This window comes from Poecilia mexicana, unplaced genomic scaffold (assembly GCF_051168715.1).
Source record: "Poecilia mexicana isolate PSO_F unplaced genomic scaffold, ASM5116871v1 scaffold_23, whole genome shotgun sequence".
NCBI classification, from domain to species: Eukaryota; Metazoa; Chordata; class Actinopteri; order Cyprinodontiformes; family Poeciliidae; genus Poecilia; species Poecilia mexicana.
Genome location: NW_028263392.1, coordinates 2568019 through 2590169, shown reverse-complemented (window position 1 = coordinate 2590169; position 22151 = coordinate 2568019). Strand labels below are relative to the sequence as shown.

Genomic DNA, 22151 nt, shown 5'->3' with positions numbered 1-22151 from the left:
AAAGTATGACATGACATCAACAACACAGACACTTCAAACACACTAAAACAGACATTCATTTACCTGAGACAAATGGAAAAGAAGAAGAAAGAAAGAAAAGCAAAGACGTCTGGAGATTTGCAAAAGCAAATCTGATTTGTTACTCCTGTGTACAAACTTTTATAGTAAAGGCGTATTCTTGTCTTTAATATATTCAAATAAGGCGTATCTCTGCTTGTTCAACTGGAAGCTGTCTCAAACTTTCTTTCAAGTTATATCCTCCCTCGACACCTGTTAAATTCTGAGAGAGCAACTGTCCCTTTCTAAACAACCAAGAACAGAGTTCCTCATTAACTGTCCTGAACTCCTGTTGATTTATGACTTTCTGAGCAGAGAAAAACAGAGATAGGTATTTCACAGATAAGTGTGAAATCTGGAATCTTTCCCATCTTCTCCCTACTCAGATACCTCAAAGAAAAACTTAAAATCCTGTAGGAAGTTGAAGCAAATGTTATCTCCACAAACCTCATTTGTTTTCCTGTCATTCAGCACTTCAAAAGAATCACTCTTGCTGTAAACCAGAAGTAACACAAAAGTCAGCGGGGCAGAATGAGGTGAAATTCCTTTTTCTAACCTATTAAATGAAAGAATCAATCCTGAGTATAAGAATTAACACGATCATTTTCCAAGAACCTTTCACCGTATACCTGAGCAATTTTCCAATACTAAACAAAACATTTTCTTTCACACATTTTCTATTTGATTCTGATAAACTAACAGATATTACAATTTCAGAATGAATTAGTCACTAACTAAAATGATTAATTCTAAAACTATGATTGGACTATTTTCAATCAGAGTATGCTGTTAATAACTAAGAAAAATGTCTTACAAATTAGATAGTGTTTTTAGATATTCTATATTGTAGTATTTTCACCAATCTTCACACCATCCCAGATGCTAGTTTGGAAGACTTTTGATGATCTTCAGTGAACAGAGCAAACTTCTCTCTCCCACGCTCATCCAAGTGATACTGCCTTCCTGCAGATGCTAATTTTATGGCCTCCTGTCCTTCTCTGATAACACAATATGCCTCACTCAGACCTCCCATTTGATCTCTATCCATCTTTCCTTCCTGTAAGTTGAAAACTTACTCATCAATAGTTTTAGATTAAATCATTAACACAAACCTATTCTAAATTAAGAATTTTGTTCAAAATAACCATGCTCAATATACCTTTTTCTCATGTCGTAAGATTAACTGTATTAAACACTAAAAATATTCATTTTTCCTCAACACTTCCCAAAGAGTCACATCATGGAGTAGTTCATCTTCAGGGAACCTTTAGTAAATGTTCTTTGAAGGTCATAATATAAAAAGTACAACATTTGATGTCGGCTCTCACGGAACCTCAAGAGACAGTAAGGGAGCATTTTGTGAAGGTTCTCAAAGTGTCACATTGTGAATATCGCCAATAACCTCCAATTAAAATTCCTTGAAGTCAGTAAAAAGGTTACACTCTGAATTTTAAAGCCAATCTTCTGTGAAACTCTAGGTAATGTACCCAAAGGACCCTGTTGTAAATGTGGAACTTAATCTTTAAAGAGTCTTAGGTATCCCCTGTGGAGGTTATGTGTGGTGTGAAAATTCACATTTCCCACTCCAGGTATCTTTGGAGAGTGTTCCCTAAAGGTCCCCAAGCTGCAGGAACTTTTGGGGGAATATTCTGTGAAGGTTTAGAAAGGGTCCAACTGTAAATATTGAAGCTAACCTTCAGTAAAGTTTCATGGAATGTTTCTCAGAAGTTCCTGAAATATCACATCTTGGATTTTGCACTGTGAAAGTTGAAGGTATCAGGGAACCTTTAGGGAGCATCATTCTATCAGTGTTGCAGCTGCCTTCTGGAAACCTTTAGGAATGTTCCCTGAAGGTGCCCAGAAAGTCATACACTGTTGAAGCTAATATTCTTGGGGCATCTAGGAAATGTCCTCTAAATGTCCCTGTAAATGTTGAAGCTAATTGTCAAAGAACTTTACCTAAAGACTGCAATGAAATCAAACAATGAATATTGCAATTAACATACTTTCTGATTTAGGAATTTTCCCTGAAGGTTATTTTTGAAACTTTCGAACATTCCCTGGAGGCTTGTACAGGGAAACATCATGAATGTTGCTTAACTTACATTCAAGTTACTTTAGAGAGAAGATTCCTGAAAGATTCCGCAAAGGTCACACTGTAGTTGCTGAATGTAACCTTCAGGGAACCTCCCCTGTGTTCAAAAGAGTTTCAAACACAGTAAATCACAGAAAATTCCACTAAGGCTCTTCATGTAAGGAACTTTTCAAAAACAGCAGCTGACTGTTCCTGGCCAATAATCAGTGTGAAGAACACTGTAGAGCTTGTAAGTTATCATTGTCTTCCAGTTGTTGGCTGCTGTTTTCCCTAATATTTAAACACTGACTGTCAAATTTCTTCACATTTACTTCATCAGTTATTAAATAACCACATTGAAATATTTGCTGGGCAACATTCCTCTGTCATGAGGACAGTTAAAGAACATTTCACTCCTTAATCATAAATCATCATGTTAATGTTGATGATTTCAATACGAAGGTAGATTAGATATAAGTTAAATATTTATTATATATGTCAACCTATAAGAAATACTGGTATTGACTCCTAGCATTGCTACTCTGAAACATTAGAATATGTTTGTAAAGTCTCTGTTTCGGTATCACCTGACCACGCTGATGTTCTGATGGGCAGCTGAAGTGCGTGCGTGGAATCGCCGCACTTTCTCCACAGACTCTTTATAAATGGGTTAATGAGCCTCCCGCCGCCACGTGACCCTCGAGTTATATAATATATAGGTCAGCACGTTTCTCGCTGGCACGTGCAGCCTTCTGTCTTACGTAAAGTCTCGTGCAAAGGTCTCGAATAACACTATGTAGGTGAGCGCCGAAGATCGTCGATACTAGTGATGACCTATCACTCCTCATATATATTCCTGATCCTTTGTCCTACAAAACTCCTCAAAGTAAATGCTTTCACTAAACCACACAATAGTCTACTTTTGTTTCCCCGCCACCCCCCCCCCAATTATTCTTCATATTTTAGAATTTGCTATATAAAATCAGTTTACCATTTGTTTTAGAATTTGTTCAAAAGAAATAATCTAAATGCTCCAGCAAAAAGTCCTTAAGTTTATCAGGCTTACTATAAAACACTAAATAAATCAATTTGCAAAGTACTCATATTCAATGCCACCCCTGCAGAACCTTCCAAATGTTCCTGTGGCTCAAAGGTTGTGTTTTATTGCTTCCAGACCACAGCAGGGTTTAAATCAGACCACGCTCTTCTATTTAATCTTTGTTATTTGCTGCCATGCACGTTGTTTTGTGTACTTCCCCATTTACAGACCTAAAAACTCCATATTAAAACTTTTTAACACGTTTGACTCCTGTGTAACTGTGTTTGTGGATTTGCTAAAGCACACAAACAGACGAAAAAAAATTACTTTTACAGTCTACCTAGCATGGATACAATCTTAGATTGAAACTATTGAAAGCTAAAATTATTATAATCCAACAGACTGTCAAAAACATTTTATATGTGAAATAATTAAGTAATGTATCAATGTTTGAAACATACTTAAGTGCAGTATTGCAAATGTAGATGGTGAATTAAAAGTTGAATCCATTATGTTAAAGATATATGTAATTATTTCAGAATCTATTTAGTTAAAATATGCTACAATCTATCATTAAATAATTAAAACTGTTGCTATGGCTCTTAAAACTTAAAAACGTTAAAAAAATTGTCTCATGCCTGTCAGGTGAATTTGTAATCTGTACTCTAGCTCCATATGTTGCTTTTGAAGTAACTACTTCTTCCTTTAAGCATATTAAAGAACTAGACTTACACTCTAAAAATGACAAAATGACAGCCTCTTAGTAGCTTCGGCAAGCATCTTTAAATTTTTTTCTTTTATTAAGCAGGTTGAATTGCACATTTCTAACCAAAAAGGTGCCCTAGCACATCATTGTCTAAACAGGTGAATATCTTCGCTTCATCAGAGAAGAGGATTAGGGCCATGGAAATTCGGATTTCAGAATTCAGATTTGTTTTCTCATTGTTCTGAATTTAATCATCTAAGAAAAAAACACTTCTGAGAGTAAAGTCAAAATTCTGAGAAAAAGAAAAGCCAATTTTTTTCAGTGCCCTTAATCCTCTTCCGTAGTCAATTGTTCCAAAGTATCCGAACTTGTAATTGTGAAACAAATTCTTTCTGTCATTACACTGGCATTTAGTAAAATAAATATTTTAACAATCTTAAATGACCAGGTATAGGAATGGTTTAGTTTGACAAAAACAAAAGAACAAACAAACAAAAAAAAAAAAAAACAACAACAAACAAACATGATTTATAATATATAATTTTTTTTGGATGAAAATTGATTTGAAAAAAGAAACAGAGTGAGACATCACTTCATTCGTTGCTCCGAAAGGAAGGAAGCGAGAAAGCTTGCAGCGGCGTCAGATGGGTGACGCGCTCGGGGCTCTTATTGAGGTCACCGAAACGTTTTACTACACGGGGAGGGGAAGAGGAAATCTTCCCTCTGCGCTGTCGTAAGTGACCTGGCTCTATTCGGCATGAATCAAAAATGAATTTATCAGCACTGCCGCACGCTCACTGCACGCTTCCTGTCAGGCCATTTAATTTCCCTTCAAATGGATTACTTGTCACACGAAACTGCAGTCAGAGATGTATTTTGTTCAGCTTAATCATAGAATAATAACTACTGGCAGAAACTTTGTCGTTTTTCTGTGACTGACTCTATTAAATTACATTTGAAAAAAATATATATCCTCAGAACGTTGCAGCTTTTTCGAATATGGACCTGAATAAACCATATAGGTAGCTAATGGAGGACAAGACCAGCGTGAACTCTCTCCTCCTTTCCCCGTCCGCTATTGAAAATGGGTGTTCCTCTCTCACACATCCCTCACGTTTCTACCCCCACCCCACTCCACTCCTCTCCACTCCTCTCACATCGTTCTGTGTAAAGAAAAAAAAAGGAACTACGCGAGGAGGAGGAGAAGGAGGAGGAGAAGGGTGATGGAGGTGGGGGGTTTGAAAAAAATGAAGTCAATTATACAACACCCCGGCTATCTGAAGCTCCCTCCTTCCCACCATCTCTTTTATGCATTACACCACAACAGCTGGTGTCTCAACATGCGCGGCGGCTCTCCGTAGCCTTCACCGGGAGCACCGGTTCCAGTCCGCAGGCATGTCAACCGGGGGCTCCGACAGCACGGCGGACAAACCGGCAGGTTAGCCCTTATGCTCTGGTTGTCAGTACTTTACTTTGAGTTGATGCTACAGTTTTATGTATTTATTTTTGTTGAACTGCTTCACCTTCTTTCCAATTTCTAACGATAAACATATTTAAATTGAGATGCATAATATTTAAAAGGTCTGTTTTGACTCTTTTATTGTTTAGAGTAATTCAGCTACTTGTCAGTGAGGTTTAGTGTCCCTCTTAATGTCAGGGTTTAGCCACAGTAGCTTTCCGTATGAAACTAACACTGCTGAACTATATTGTTGAGTTATCTCGTCGCGCGCTCCACGCACTTTGTTTCATTCAATGTCCGACCAACGGCAAGCACGCGCATGAAGCGCCTTTGTTGGCTCTTCACCAGGCAACGCTCCAGCAACAACCACGTCAACACCGCTATGACGAAATTTATAGCACCTCCCAAGTTTTACAATTTAAATCATTGTTATATATCTGTCTTTATCTCGAAGCTAGCGGTGAGCCTTTCTTCATGTTTGACCCGACCGTCACCAAGAACTGCCCCAACAAGAGCTTAGCTACTCTGCGTCACGTGTTTCCACGAGATACTGTTTCTCTTTCAGGCTTCCTCCCGAAAGTGGGTCAGTAGATCAGTAGAGCAGCGCTGCCTTCACCATGCAGCAGGGGGAGGCAGCTTGGTTCCTGCGGTGGCCGAGAGCCGCTGAATCAGCTCAGGGAAGAGTGCAGGAATGTGAAGCATGAAAAGACTGAAGAAAGTCCCACAATACTTCCAGGCATAGGAATGTCCCTTGAAAATGGGTTTTGATAAATTTATACGTGACGTTCTGACAACTCAAAACTCAATTCGGTATAAGTCATATCAAAACTCAACAGCAGTGTTTAAATGAAGCCTGGCATTAAAATACATGGACTTTTCCTCAATAAATGGAATGTGCTTGTAAATGAACAGTTCCAAAAATTAAGTTTGGTTGAGTTTTGTTTATTTCAGGCATATTAGAAATAAATAGTTGTAAGTTGAAAACGTTCTGCCTACCCTACATTTATGACAGAACAACTCAAATGTCTGCAAATTAAGATTTAAATAGACAAAAATAATTAAATAAGCTGAACTCCTTGTCTGTCTTGGACAAAAAAAAAGCCTGTATGGTTGTTTTTTTCATGTGCATATGGGCTGTTGTCTTTAACAGGGTTGTCTTGGGATTGATCCCGTTTGCTCCATGTTTTCCATTTCTCTCTCCTTCCTGTGTCTTGTCCAATAGCTGTGTAAAGCAGTGTTTTTAGGAAACTAGTGCCTAAAAACACTGTGCTTATTTTTAATATTTTACTTAAGTATAATTTAACTTAACATTTTCAGGTGCATTTCCCCTACATATCCTTGTTCAAGCATTGAAACTTCACCCGCAATTAAACTGTGAATATATACAGCGGATTGCCAAAGTTATAATTTGCTTGTATCCTGTGCATAAATTAGGTTCACTGGTGTTAGTTTCCGTAATAGTCTTGCATGTCGTGCAAAAGCAGCTCCCGGCATCACGGATATCAAATCATGACCTCAAACTGGGCTGGAGAATAATGAGTCATCCGAGTCTCGCAGCATGTTTACAATGACCTTAAAACAGACCTGGCTCTGGAATTGCTGCCTCAGTTCCTGGACGCATAGATAGCAGCTCTAAGAATAACTCAAACTCTTCCTGATGTTTCACCAGAACCTTGTTTTTCTTAACAGAAGTGAGTGTAAAAGTCAGCTAAATCTCAGTCTTGATCCATATTTTTTGTTGTTTTCAAAAAAAATAACTTTAAACTTGTTGAATTTGTAGAAGCTATTATTCTTCAATCCAGCCGTCCAGGGTTTGATTCCTAATTTTGGGGCATTTGATGTATTTTTTATCTCTTTTTGCCCATTTTCTGTCTGAATAGAGCAAAAAAAACAACAACTTTGGCTGCTTTTGTCACTCATTTTACATGGAATCCTTCAACCTTAATATTATCAAACGTTTGTCAATTTATTATTCAGGAATAATAAAGATTAGACAGATTTGGCATTAGGAAATGGTGATAATTTCAAATTAGAACGTGTGTTTTATTTATAGCAAAATGCCAAAAAATACCCAACAATTTCTTAAGCCTTAACAACAACTTGACAAGAACTCAAACAAATTGTTAAACAGAAAAAACTTAATTACTAGGAAACAAAGCAGACTCAACTACTGGCTGATCAAACTGGTTTGAGCTGCAAGCTAAGTGCCAAATATCTAAAGGTTATCTAAACGCAGAGAGCCTATTAGTTTATTGGTTATCTTAAATTACTAATAATCAAACATCAGGCTAAATACGTCAGCAACGCATAAATGAAAGAAAGCATTCAACATCTACACTACCTCCATGACAGAACGCTGCTTATTGTTTCATGCTTAGCACTTCCTGTGTATAATGCCTCGCAGAATTCTTCAACCAAGAGAACCTTTCACATGTCACGTGGACTTAAATGTGTTTTTTTTTTTTTAACGAAGAAGACTTTTAAGATTTTAATATGCAACGTGAAAAAGTTCACGGACTATGAATACATTTACGACCAAATAATTGAGGGGAAAAAATGAGGTCATATGTAGAAAGCATCCAATGTTTTTTTTTCTCCATCGTCAAATTAAAGGGCTGATTTTTTTTACAAATTTTTAGTGTGTGATTATACTGTAAAAAGTAAGTGTAACCCTTTTTAACTGTGCTTATATTCACGTTTTCTCATGCACATTTGAAGCATCGTGTTGAAGGTTGAAACACATTTGCTGAATAAGTTCTGATGCCTTATTTACACACACATGCCATGTAACAGTCCAAGCCTGCACAGCTTGAGGTTTATAACAGCCACACGTAGTGTCAAAATAACGCTTTATGTAGCTTGGTTGATTTCTCTCCAAACTACTATAAGGAAACATGCCTGATTCACATTTTCTTTTTTGCAACATGTTAAAATTTCAGTCAAAATTGGCATGACAATTGAATGGACTCATAGCTGCTGGCCCATTATATGGGTTTGATGTAAAGTATTAATTAAGAACAAATGATAAATTCACCGTAAGTTAACATTTTTTATGATTTCTTAGAATGGAGGAATCACATAATGTTCTGGTGTAAATAATGTCCTTTAGACCTGAAACAGTTTTTGTCCTCTTCTTGCTTATTTTATTCATTTCCAAGCACTTTCTGTAAAGATCATGATCACTTTGTGGACAGAAAATGGGAAAACAAGCATTCAAAATCCAAAAAAATGCCTGACTACAAAGTACTACAATATTAAGCTACCATTTTCTGTATTTCTGCTGTAGCTTGGCTGTGTGCTTGAAGCTATAGCTGTTATAATTTTACAGCTTCCTAAACTGGAGACTATTTCTACCCATGACTGGGTCTCTTTATCTGCAGGGACCTTATGCAAGTTTGTTTGTGAATTAGCATAAATAAGTGAGTTAAAGACATGTGCAGGCAGTTGTCAAGCAGCTTAGACAATTTTCCAAGGTCTTTTGATTCTAAAGTGAGTTGCTGCATTGTGTTAAAAAGGGATTTTTAACTCCTCTGTGCATCATTTAAACCCAAATCAGGTCGTTTATTGTCCACCAACAAATTCTCTCAAGGTATTCAAGTGGAATTAAACCGAAAATCGTGCTTCCGCCTCATCCCGTCGCTCCCCTCCTGTATGTCGTCACCATGGCGCCCTGCAGGCCTGGCCTCTCCACAGTGCTCCTGTCACCGCTGGAGTGACTCAGTGTTGCCCATATATGTTCGTTCAAAGCACGAAACCTTCAACAGAGCCTTAGCTGAATGACATAAAGGTGGTAAAACCACCTGATGAAGGACGCAGTGTGCTGTGCTGGATCAGCTGCACAGATTCATGTTGGGTGGAGGAGAGAGCTGGTGTTTCCACTAGTGCATCAGTGACCCACTAAACGGCACCGGAAAGATTAAAGAAAATATGTCAGTGAAATTCAGTTTTTTCCCCGCTGCTGGTTTAAATCTTCCTGTGTACTTCCAGGTGTCATTTGAGCCAGAGAGGGGTCACTATGACATCTCAAAGTAATTTATTTTATGTTTAGTTCATAATTAATCCATTTTTATTCAGATTGCTGCTCTGAAGCAATTACTTAGCCCTCCCATGCTCTTAAGAGACAGCCTCAATTGAACTCCGCAAGCTGTTTACCGTGTGTGATGTCTATCGGGTTGCACTGACCTCATGTTCGCTTTTACGAGGTTCTGTGGGTGTGTGTGTGTGTGTGGGCGTGGGCGTGTGTGTGCGTGCGTTTGTTTGTAATACCTTGTGGGGACGATTTTCCTGACACATACTATGTTGGGGGACCTATGTTGTGGGGACACTTGTGGGGACCGACACCTGGTCCCCACAAGGGGAAACCCTGGTTTTGGGCCAGGGGTCAGAGTTAGGACTAAGGTGTGAATTGAGTTTTGGTTAGGGTTAGGAAAGGGTAAAGGTAAGGCTTAGGCTGTAGAAATGAATGGAAGTCAATGGAAAGTCCCCACAAAGATAGCCACGCAAACATGTGTCTGTGTGTGTATGCGTGTAGTTGTTACTGCAAAATCTGTCCTGAAAGCACGATCTGTACCATGAGCTAATTTGCACTCATGTGAAAAGAAATATTTCCAGGAAGGGTATGTTTTTATTGCTTTTTCCTTTTTGTGTGACAATGTAATCATAAAAATAGAATATGATTTAAGGGGAATAACAAGAAATAAAGAAAGTCGACTTAACCGTAAGACTGCTTCTGAAAAAAATAATCAAGTAAATTTATGTACAACAACCCTAACCCTAAGGAAAGATAGGTTAATGAAGTAGTTTTTCATGAGCACATGGTATATAGTATCGGTCCAATAACACTTTTAGTTATTTTCATAAAACGTGATTATTGTAAAAATAAAGGTGTTTTTTTTGTCCGTGATGAGTCCACCACAGGTCGCTTTGATGGTAGCTACTAGCTAACAGTCCAGTGGGTCCAGTCTTATGCTTATAATCTTTGAACTAAATTATGACAATTATTATTCATGTTAATATGATTTGATTAATTTAGAGAATATCAACATTGTCTGGGAAAAAAGGTTCTCTCATAACAAATTTTAAGGCAATTTTAATTTATATAAATAAATATGTTATACTTTGTTGATGTACATTTTAAGAATGACCTGAAATTATTTCTTAAGCGCAAATGAGTCGATTGTACGATCTTGTTTCCAGAACACATTGTTTTGGGAACTGACAGTCTGATGGGACACTCTGCTTCCTCTCTGGAGGATTAAACTCAAAAAGAAGGCAATCTTCTTAATTCACCTAATAAATTACAATTAACCATGAAAAATCCAGTCAATAATTCAACCGAGGTACTATGTCGGTCAGTCGCAGTCAGCTATCTCACTATAAAGTGTTCCTCACGTGCAGGTTTGATTTTTTGTAAATGGATGTCACAATTTAAAGAGTCCACCCGAGAGTTGTAAGTAGGTCAGCGTTCCAACGGTTATATAAGGATTAGGCAAGACACAGAGCAAACCTTATTTACGCACACGTGCCATTTAACAGCCCAAACCTGCACAGCTCGAGGTTTTGAATGGCAGCGTTCAGTCGGCGCATCACAGTTCGCCTGGAAACAGATGACTCCAGAGCAAGACTGAGGCAAAGCATATAAGTTTGAGTGTTTGAGAAAGTAGCGTGGCTGGAAGCTGAAGGATAAAAGAGTAAAAGGGTGAGGGGAAATGGCAGGATTCTTGAGAAGTTAGTGTTTTTTAAGTGAAATACATCTGGAGGGAGATGGGTAATAAACATGAGCGGGTTTTCGAAGACAATTTACCCTAAATTTTCAAAAGTAGTGAGTCACCCAATCATTTCCATGGCTACAGATGTATTATTTACAGCCCTCGGGCTCGATCTGCTTCTACACAAGTTTATGACAGAACGGGACGCTCTCAAGCATCACAATTTCACAACTGGACTGTGCAGTGAGTCCAGTTGGAGAGCTTGGACAGCTTGTTGGTATAGGTTTCTATGGCCAAAAGTTGCATCCAAGCTTTACCTCATCAAATTCAAAGTATTGGATTTAGTAATGCAAAGCACACCACCAGTGGATTCTAGAGCAGTTCTCTGGAGTGGTTAATCATCTTTCTCTGTTTGGCACTCCATTGGGCAAGTCTGGATTTGGCAGTTGCCAGGAGAATGCCACTTGCCTGACTACAATGTGTTAAGTTGTTTATTTAATTGAAGAGATTAGTAACTGCAGGGCGCTGTTGCTTGAAGACAGTAACACTACTGCTTCCTCTGAACGACGAGACTCAGAAGTTCTCAAACCAGGACATCTCCTCTCCACACTTGGACCTGGATGTCCTGTCTGTCAACACCAGTAACACCACCAGTTTCAGGGTCAGCCCTGGTGGAGAACATGCCGAAGGAACAAATTTGACTCTGTACCCTGAACAAGCATACAGTTTTTGCTTTTGGAAACTAGAGACCAGACATCCTCTAGAAGTGATATGTGCATCTCATCTCAATTTACTCAACAGTCCCCACAGCATGTCTTTAGGGACACTGTCATAAGCCGCTACAAACCTGTGAACTGGAAAATCAAACTGAACAGTTGGTCTTAACTAACTTTCAAGCACCCTGGAATAAACCTCAATAGGAACCACAGCAGGCAAAAAACTGTACCTAATTTTTTTCTGCTTTATGTTTTTCTTGACATCCAAGAGTCAGCTGGCATGAGAAACCGCTATGGTTAGTAGGACACAACAATGTTTAAATATGTGATACCGGAAAAGTTTTTTCCCAATGAATGTCAAACACAAGATCTTCCATCAGACTATTGCCCAAAATTCCCAACTGTCTCTATTTGCGTTTTGCATCCTGCTGTTACCCTGATACCATGTCACAGCCTGGGCCCTTTTTGGGCTCCAGACTGCAGTGTTCACTTGCAGCTACATCCGTGTCCTGCTTGTCCTCACATATTAGATCGAGCTGCAGAAGAGGAGGAGGGCCCAATCCAAGCAGGATCCACGATGCCATCTGTCGAGCTGCCAAGGAAACGGAAAGGGGAGGTGGAGGAGAGGTCAGACACCCGTGTACAGTAAGAGCGGGTGTTGTCTATGGCAATAACAACCTTGGTGTCATTTTACTCCTATGTAGTATCATAAACGTGACACTGTCCAATGGACAAATTGTCTCTGTGGAGTATTAAATGACTCACATTGTCTCTGATCTCACAGGCAAAGCCTCAACTTCAACTTAGAGGATGACCTCAGCAGGTACACACAGCCTTCAGGTTATATATGTTGATTATGGATGATACATCAAGTTTGATTTTGATCATTTCATTTGTAGATCTGAGGGAGAGGATCAGCAAGTCAAAATGAAATGCTTCAGGTAAATCTCTATTCATGTGGATCATCTGAGTAGTTAAGGAACTTTTGACGTCAATGGCTCTTCAATGAGTTCTATGAGCTTAATCGGTTCTTCACTGAATTTATCACTTTATTTTACAATCATCAAAATTTAGATAGTAATGATGGAAATATGTACCTACAGGGAGCCTCACCGACAGATTGAAAAACGACGGAGGGACAAAATGAACAACCTCATTGACGAGCTTTCCGCCATGATTCCTGCGTGCCAGCCCATGGCAAGAAAACTTGACAAGCTAACTGTTCTTCGGAAAGCTGTACAACACCTGAAAGCCCTCAAAGGTACTTCATAACAGTTCGCACTGCTGTTTAAAATGTCGGTAAAGATGGTCTAATAGTGGATTCTCTTTGGTTTCAGCTGGGTCGAGCGGTGCCTTTGCCGATGCCAAGCACAAGCCTTCCATCCTGCCTCAGGATGACCTTCGGCACCTTCTGCTCAAGGTAAAGTTCTAAAAGCTAAATAGTTTGATTTGATTATTGGAAAGTCTTGGTGCAATTTACAAGGACAGCACATGAAGTCACCCACTTCTTAGCTCTTAAAACTAGGTAACTAGATAACGTGAGATCAGCTTCCCCTTGAATGACTCCACTTAAGCAATGGGCCTTTCACTTACTTTTGGAATATTTTTGAAAACTGCTTAGTTCATTTTTGACTAACAGCCTATAAACTACTTTAGTTTAAACAAACACACATCACCAACCCTCCACCACTGTGTTTGATAGTTGTTATTAGGAGTTTGTGTTTGTTATGTCCAGATATCTGCACTTTGGTTTTCTCTGTCCAAGTTACATTGCTCCATTACAACTATCAATTTTTCATCAGAAATTTTAAAGCCAAAATTTGTTCTGTTCCTTTCAGAGTTGATGTTTTCTCCTGGCAAGTTTATTAAAACATTCAGTTTAACTATACTTAGCTTCAAAACAGCAACTTGGGATGCATTCACAGAAACCCTGTTTGCCAAACTTTAGTTCGTTTGCCTAAAAAGTTAGCTTTGTTTGGGGAGGTTTGAATGTTTACACAATCTTTGATGTGGAGAAGCAAACTCTTGTCTAGGTTCAATAGAAGTGAACTCTGGTGCGTTTCGAGAGCATGTGTGAATGAAAAGCGGACCGGAAAGCGATCCAAAGCCAGAGAGCAGCCTAAAGAGCAGGGCATTCTGGGTATATGCAACCAAAACAAACTCTTGAGTCTAACACTAAATGGAAAAATATCTTGCTGTGTTTTGCCAAAGACAAATCCAACAACAGCTAAAATCTGACGCCACTTCATTTTTGTTTGCATTTTGGAATGAAGGAAGTTACTCTTAGTGTCTTCTTCAGAAGTTTTTGTGTTGCTTTTTTCTGTGTTTATTGGTGCAGCGCCACCGCAGGTGAGGTTGTAAACATGTTTTTCAATGGGCTTGGTTTGTTTGACACAGTGCAGTGTGAAAGTGAACCGCAGCAGCTGAAAATTTAACAAATGTTGCAATTTTGGTCTTCAGTTGAACAGCCAAGACATGAGTTGTTGCTTTTTCAGTCATGTATTGCATATTCCTAAACCCTCGCCATAACCAGATTATTTTCAATGGCGGTGCAGCAACATTGTACCTCACTCCATAAGTTCTCCTCGCTTGCATCATACCCCTTCCATTGTCTTACAACATTGGCAGTTTCCCCCTTTGAACTTTAAAAGCTTGATACATCTGTTCTCACACTCCTCAGAACAGGAAGCCCATATGTTGTAGCTTGGATTTACTAAAGCCAGTCTTCCTAGTCTGGGATTATGGCTTCGGTCACATGCCTCAACTGTAGCCTACACTTTCCCACAACATGTCCACTTCCTCTTTTTTTTTTTTTCTTTTTACCGGCTTTTTATTTCTCAATGTTCTTGGTGTCTTCATGTCAAGGCAGCAGATGGCTTCCTGTTAGTCGTAAGGTGCGATCGAGCGAAGATCCTGTTCATCTCAGAGTCTGTCTCCAAGATCCTTAACTTCAGCAAGGTTTGTTCAGTCTATACTGCACAGTTTGTTGTCAGTATTTATGCTTGATTTACAAAAAAAAACTAAAAAAAAAAACTAGAATTTTGATAAAGTCTTGACACAAATGAGAATTTACACTGAGCCCATGAAAATGCAGTGATCAGCTGTACCATGCAAAAAATATTCATAGCATAAGAAGTTTTTCTTGTTTTGGCATCAATTTATGTTGTTCTATCCCACAAATTCCCAATAAAATATATTGAAGTTTGTAGTTATAGCGTGAAAAATTTGAAAATTCAAAGAGCATGCAAACTTTTACAATCTGTTTCAAACCCTGAATAATCTTTGATTTCTTTGATTTGGAGTTAGACTCACTCAACCACTAAAACAAAGCCTAAACTCTGTCGTACTTTAAATTGAATATGTACTGATTAAATGCTGAATTACTCGCACCATAAGTTTTACAAAATGAAGTCAGTAATATCATCAATACATGCGTTTCTCTTCCAGTTGGAGCTGACCGGCCAGAGTTTGTTCGATTTTATCCACCCCAAAGACATCCACAAGGTGAAGGAACAGCTCTCGTCCTCAGAGATGCTCCCCCAGCAGTGCCTCGTCGACGCCTCCAGTAAGACTGCAGGCGAAACCGAACTAGAGCAAACCAGACGGGAATCAGGTGCTTTGTGTCAGAACTTGTGGTTTTCTCTGTGCAGCGGGGGTTCAGGTCCAGGCCGAAGCCCCGGCCAGGCCGTCCCACTTGACCACCGGAGCCAGGCGATCCTTCTTCTGCCGCATGAAGCACAGTCGGGTCACAGGGAAGCACGAAGGCAAGCACTCGCTGCCTGCCGCTTCAAAGAAGAAAGGTGAATTCCAGTTTGTCAGATTCCGAAATGGCTGATCTGCTGCACGCCTGCACCGCATTGCATTTGGATTAAATGTTCATAAACTGCCTGAAGTAAGAGTTAGTAAAGTTTGAGGAACTAGATAAAAATATAGGATCCATCAGTTCATAAACAAGGGAAAAAACAACCCAATATTCTTCAGTCAAAACTATTTTGTTCCACTTTTGTGAGTGACTCTAAATATTAAAAAAATGTTTTTTTGTCTCTTTTCACTAAAAATAAAAAGAGACAATTTAAAAGACAAAAAGTAGGTCTGAGTAACAACAAACAAGTGAAATAGTCCAGGAGCTGCTGAAATGACATGAGTCGAGGTCTGGCGCCATCTAGTGGTACAACCTGATCACTACATTGGGAAATCGGTAACCTTCCAGGTGCCTCATGCTTTTATTTTGCACCACAGCTTAAAATGTTGTGTGCATCTGTACTCAACACCAATCCTTCATACAACAACGTTTCACTGCCTTTACTGCTGCATTTTGTCTCTATCAGCTTTGCACATGTGGAGGATTCTTTTTGTTTTCAATTCACCAATTAGTTCATGCAAAACAAACATTGTACACTAGCAAACAGAGGCATTAATCTACAAAATAACCAATTAAATATTAGAACAACCAACACCAAAAACAACAAAAAATGGGTACAAATTAAAACGGATCTAGGACAAAGACAAAAATGTAATTGTTTAACATATGTGGGTTCGAGTTCATTTTTTCTTCTTTCCATCTTCATTTTTTGATATTTTTTATTATTATTATTTTCTTTAACATTTCTTGCTTTAATTAATCTTCCTGTGTGGTTCAGGTTGTTGTCCTCCTGAAAGGTGAACTTCCACTAACTCCTTCTCAGCCTCCACCAGGTGTTCAAACTCTCTGAGGTTACTTACCAACCAACCTAACCCTGCTTTAAGCATCTCTGTTCCTTTTTTTGATGCTGCTTAAACACTAACTTTCTCCAACAAACAAACATAAACTCCCACTAAAACACGTCGAGCGTTGTCACCTCACGCGTTGTTTCTGCCCACAGAGCCCTACAGGTACTGCACCCTCCACTGCACCGGATACATGCGGACCTGGCCGAGCGGCCAGCTGGACCCGGAGGGCGACGCCGCCGACAAGGAGACGCCCAGCCTGAACTGCCTGGTGACGGTGTGCCGCCTCCACCCCCACGTCTCCCACCAGCCCCCTAACGACGTGAACGTCAAGGCCACCGAGTTCGTAACCCGCTGTGCAATCGACGGCAAGTTCACTTTTGTAGATCAACAGTGAGTTTCCACTTTCTAACTACGTCCATCCGCACCATTGATCTTGTCCTCCCCCCCATCCCCTACAAACCCCTTCACCACCACCACCCTCGCCGTCGGTTACGGGTTTGCTCTGAAGCCACGGTTCAGCTGAGAAAGGAATGGCAGAGGCTTGTTGTGGCGTCGATTCCTCTGTCAGTGGAGATAATCCTTTCTGTCTTTGCCGTTGTTTCTCAGAAGAAGCTGTGCGTCTTGATGGCATCACATGACAATCTCTTCTCACTTTTTTGGGAAGTAATTACACAACACCAATAATGTAAAGTGATTCAAGTTTGTCCAATTTCTGGTGTGAAATGTTGAGGCTGCTGTTCAGCTTTTGCTAGAATGCATTTTATTGGACACAATCTTGGGTGGTTGTAGGAAAGACAGAGAATGCCTGAATAGTTAAATTCCACTCCTTCTGTTTCCTACACAGAGCCACGACAGTCATTGGTTATTTGCCGCAGGAAGTTCTTGGCACCTCCTGTTACGAGTACTTCCACCAGGACGACCTGCAGCACATGGCGGGGAAGCACCGGCAAGGTGATGGAGCAAACTGTAATCGTAGAAATCCCCAACTTTCAACACCTGGAAGAAGGTTTTCACGCATCATTTAGAAGTCCTTAGAAGTTCTTTTTGATGAAGTCCAATGTCTTGTGCAGTTCTTCGAAGCAAAGAGAAGATTGAGACCCAGTGCTACAAGTTCAAAACAAAACACGGCCCCTATGTTACACTCCAAAGCCAGTGGTTTAGCTTCACCAATCCGTGGACCAAAGAAGTCGAGTTCATCGTCTCTTCGAACAGAGTTATCTCGTAAGTGTGTTTCCCCGCTCAGATTGGGTTCGTGTTTCATGTATTATATCTGCAAGCTGCAATGCTGCTCTGCACCAACAGGGGGCCTGGTCACACAAAAGACGAAAACGAGGCTGGCAGCTCGAAATCGACTCAGGGTGAGGTTTTCATTCAAAACTGTAAAATCAAGATGTTTTCTTGATCTTGCCTTTCACACTTGAATGTATAGTTTTTCCATCCCTTCCCAAAAGCAGGAAGCTTTGAATAGATATGCCTCATAAAATTAAGTGAAAATATTCCAGGGAAATGAATACTTAATTCTTTGAGGCTTTGCTTTAGCAGAAGAAGCACAGCAAATCCCGGAGATTCCTGGCCTCTCCACTGGTGTGGGCACCATGATCTACGCAGGCAGCATAGGGACCCAGATCGCAAACGAACTGAGCGACACATACAGGTAAAACGCATTTGGTATGATATGTGAGAAATAATGCTAATATTTTTAAAACTAGCATGAATAATTGGATGGTACCATTAAAAAAGTCCAAACAAGTCATACAAATAAGCAATAAGCCATGTAGAAAGACATGAAGGCTGTTGTGACAGAAAATCACATGAAAGGCAGATTTAGGGTGCATTCACACCAGCCATGTTTAGTCTGCTTTAATCGAACTCCAGTCTGGTTGTTTGTGTGCTTGAGGAAGTCTGAATACGTAATCAAACTCTGATGTGGACCAAAAAAAGCAAAATCTGATCCGCCGCCTACAAACCTCAGTCTTGGTTCGGTTGAAGTGAAATCTGGTGCCGTTCAAATGCACCAGACTGCTCCAAAAGCAGGAAGCGGACTATAGCGCAGGGCATTCTGGGTAAATACAATGAAAACAAATGCACGAGTCTAAAACTAGTGGGAGAAATGGCTCATGATAGTTCCCTTGTGAAAAATAAATATAGTATGAATATAAAGTTTTAGCATATTCGAGCATGGTTGAAGCCAGACTAATCATCAGTATGATTGAAGTATGTTATTTTGGAACAATGAATTTTGTGCTTAGTGTATTTTAATTGTAAATAAATTGTAGAAAATCACAGTTTGAAGTGTACTAAGTGTACTATCACATGTGTTTTTGGAACAAATAAAGGTATCCTTTGTACACTTTGAATGTACATTAAAAATATAAATTTTTGCAAATATATGCAAAGTGTAATTTTTAGAGGATTATCCAAAGTATAATTTTAATAATATTTTTAATTAGAACTTAAAGTATATTTCAAAAAAATATATATACTTTTAGAAAGTGTTCCAAAATATACTTGTGTCATTGCCTTCCACGGTTCTTAGTGCAGCGCCACCACAGGCGAGGAGGAGAACAGGTTTTTCAATTGTTTTGGTTGGTTTGACATAGTGCAGTGTGAAAGTGAACCGCACTGAAAATGTAAGAAATGTTGCAATTTTGGTCCCCAGTCAAGCAGCCCTAGACCTTCAAGGTATGAATACCTTAAGCACACATCACCAGAGTTTTATGTCTATTTTTAACAGGGCAAACTCGTCCCCATCGAGTGGAGCTTCTAGTCCATTTGGTTCTGTCCAGGAGAAATGTCCACTCACCAGCAGGAGCGTAAGTTGCCTCACTGCTACTAAAGACCGTCAACCACAGCGTATTTCTGCTTTAACTTTGAGCTTTAAGGTGCCTCTGACTTTTGCAGACTCCCAGCAGAGAAGAGGAAGCAGGCAGCTCTTCAACCTCCCAGTCCCAGGCTGATTCCAGTAAGGAAGCTGCTAAAAGCAGTGGAGCTCCTGAGAGTGAAGGTAGTTTTAGTTTGTTGGCAACTTTCAAACACAACTTCAGTACATCAAAATTGTGTGAAAATCAATGTTTGGTACTCCAATGGATGGAAAATGGTATTTAATAGTTTGAACGACCTGTTTTAAGTAATCAGGTAATCAGGCTAGCAACAATTAGCAGTATAAGCTAATATTTTATTTCTCAACAATGTATGCATTTAAACACAACTGCAAAGTTTTGTCAGTAGATGTTCAGTACTGATTTTAAAAAATTCAGACCATTGAAAGTGAAAGTAAACTATTGTTATTATTAATATTGTCATTAGTATTGTAACTATTGTTACTATTATTACTATTATTATAATATTGTCACTATTGTTACTATTGCAACTATTGTGTTTAGATGGGTGGCAGCCATGATTTGAAACTTGAGACGTATTAGTTTGTGTTCAAATGTAACACATTATGTATTAGCACCCAAATAAACCCAATAAAGCATACAAGTACCTGCTTACAAGTAAACAAGACAGGATTCAGGGACAATAACTTGCCTTGAAAACAAAGCCCTCAGCATTGCTGAAAGTTTTCGATGAGAGTTCCTGAAGTTCATCCCTGTTCGCTGTCCCCCAGGTGAGCCGTCCCAGCTGGACCTGGATGTCCCAGGGCTCAGTAGCTTCAGCAGCGACGAGGCAGCCATGGCGGTCATCATGAGCCTGCTGGAGACGGACGTGAACATGAGCCAATCAGGGGACTTTGAGGATTTACACTGGCCTTTCTAGAGGGAGCTTGGACTCTCAGCACCCGCTCTAAAGTTCTTGTGCCCTTTTTTTTTTCTGCCAAATGCCACGAACCTGTGAACCGTTTAACAAACTGTTATCTGAAGACTTACCTATCCTCAACCAAGTAAAGGTGCTGGACTTGTCCTAAAGGTTGCAACATGTCTTACTTGAGAACAGAATTTTGTGACTGATCGTCTTGTTGGTTTCTTGGTTCTTGCTTGAAGCATGTTGAGGGTAAAGTGCCCCTGGAGCCAGTGGTGAGGCAGAGTCTTCCTCAGCGAGACGTTAGCACCTAAGGGGGGTCTAGACCAACACATTCTACAGAAAACTAAAGGAACAAAGTATTTGCTCTGCTGCCATCAGTTACCAAGGTGGAAGAAGAAGAACGAGACTCTTGACAAATTGAGTGCTGCTATAGAAACTCCTCAAACTTTGAACAGTCGTGTATCCACTGGTACACGGTGAAAACGGTCATGTTTTCCATTACATGGATGATTGTCTTTCTTTTGTTGTTGTTTTTATTTGCATTTTTGAAGCCCTATTTGCAAAACAACTGTCAAGTAAAAGTTCTAAAAGGAGGTGTTTTGTGCAAACTTGTGTTCAGAGATTGTTGAAATAAGAATATTTATCCTTCTAGCTCCCCTAGATTTTGGTGTTTAAAAAGACAGACTCAATCACCCACATGTGGTTTAGTTTTAGTTATACATAAAAATTCTGAAACTAATTTTGTTGTTATTCTAAAATGAGTAACAATAAAGCATCACAATAAACCCCAACGTTATTAGCACAGGACAGTCACTTGTGGGTACGAACCCAATTGACTAGGGTTGAGGTTATTTTGTATATCTGTCTTGCTTGTAGGAAAATATTCTGCCGCTTTTTATCAATTTTCTTTTCCATACTTTTTTTTCTCTCACTGATCAGGTTGGACACACATCCTTACTACGCACTTGACACTGTACCATACACAAACTGGCTACTACAAATTTTTTTGGGCATGTCGGAAGATTTTGCCACATTACTGACACAGTTCACAAAACCCCACATATAAATACATATACATGTCCACTATTGCTACAAAAATGATCCAACTATGGCTCACAAATCTGTTACATTAACCCTTTTTATGCCACTCCATATTGTGTGCTGTGCTATGCAGACGTCTTGATACTTGAAACTGAAAGTGAAACTGATGGCATGTCCAACTTACTGATTGATTCAGCTAATCATTTAGTTGTTATAATTATCTAAACATTCAGGAGCACACATAAAGCCTAAAGAAAACAAACTGAAAATGAGACAGTGACGTAAGCGCAAAGAATAACATCCCAATCCTGATACAGACACACTGTGAATGGCACACACTTATTCCCAATAGACATGGACTATTCCACAATGGAAGCACATCAGAAGCAGCATACATACCTGGATAATGGAGAGTACGGCTTGACAGCATCTTTTCAGTGTTCTCTGGACTTTGGGAAGAGAATCTGACCCACAGCAGCCCAGATCCTCCACCATATTCAACACCTGGCCTGAGGCGCTCTTCCACATGTTCACTCTTCATTTTGTAACAAAGACTTTGGCATTGTCTTTGTCTCACCAAAACACAGGGCTTCAGTAAAGGTTCGAGAAAAGCTTAGCAAACTCCACGTTTACATTTGTGATGGTTGTGCAGAAAATGCTTTTATGTGACATCACTCCCAAAACAACCAGTTGAGGTGTAAGTTGAATCCCATGGTGGTTAAGCTAGCTAGCAAATAGCTAGCTTACATAGCAAGCTTGTTGTGTCATGTTATGCTTAAACCTACAGGGTGAAAAAAGTGTCATATTTTACTAATTAGAAGTTATAATCAAATTTAAAATACTTCAGTGGCATTAATTTTAGAGGATTACTAGGAATTTCAATAACTTTGTCTGGAA

The 22151-nt window shown here is 39.5% G+C and overlaps 1 protein-coding gene across 5 annotated transcripts; it reads left to right on the top strand.

Annotated features, from left to right (window-relative positions):
• Positions 1 to 4553: 4553 nt before the first annotated feature.
• Positions 4554 to 20806, top strand: LOC106909962 (basic helix-loop-helix ARNT-like protein 1). 5 transcript variants are annotated; one of them, XM_088003155.1, is made up of 18 exons: positions 4554 to 4609; positions 5204 to 5314; positions 12290 to 12404; positions 12544 to 12582; positions 12659 to 12700; positions 12863 to 13020; positions 13097 to 13179; positions 14625 to 14717; positions 15207 to 15324; positions 15410 to 15559; positions 16622 to 16859; positions 17314 to 17420; positions 17540 to 17690; positions 17772 to 17827; positions 18009 to 18123; positions 19204 to 19282; positions 19371 to 19473; positions 20080 to 20806. In XM_088003155.1, exons 2-18 carry the CDS (start codon positions 5272 to 5274, stop codon positions 20226 to 20228), a joined length of 1839 nt encoding a protein of 612 aa, XP_087859281.1. In that variant the 5' UTR covers positions 4554 to 4609; positions 5204 to 5271; the 3' UTR covers positions 20229 to 20806. The 5 variants fall into 5 exon arrangements, with proteins under 5 accessions (XP_087859281.1, XP_087859279.1, XP_087859278.1 ...); XM_088003153.1 differs by lacking the exon at positions 4554 to 4609 and having other exon boundaries at positions 4728 to 5314; positions 12290 to 12386; XM_088003152.1 differs by lacking the exon at positions 4554 to 4609 and having other exon boundaries at positions 4729 to 5314.
• The last annotated feature ends 1345 nt before the right edge of the window (positions 20807 to 22151 follow it).

Excerpts from the sequence above, each read along its gene's own strand:
- LOC106909962 (XM_088003152.1), top strand. The coding sequence starts at position 5,185 with ATGCATTACACCACAACAGCTGGTGTCTCAACATGCGCGGCGGCTCTC. Across the intron at positions 17,691-17,771 it reads TCTTCGAACAGAGTTATCTC|GGGGCCTGGTCACACAAAAG; the intron begins GTAAGTGTGTTT and ends CTGCACCAACAG. Across the intron at positions 18,124-19,203 it reads GAACTGAGCGACACATACAG|GGCAAACTCGTCCCCATCGA; the intron begins GTAAAACGCATT and ends TATTTTTAACAG.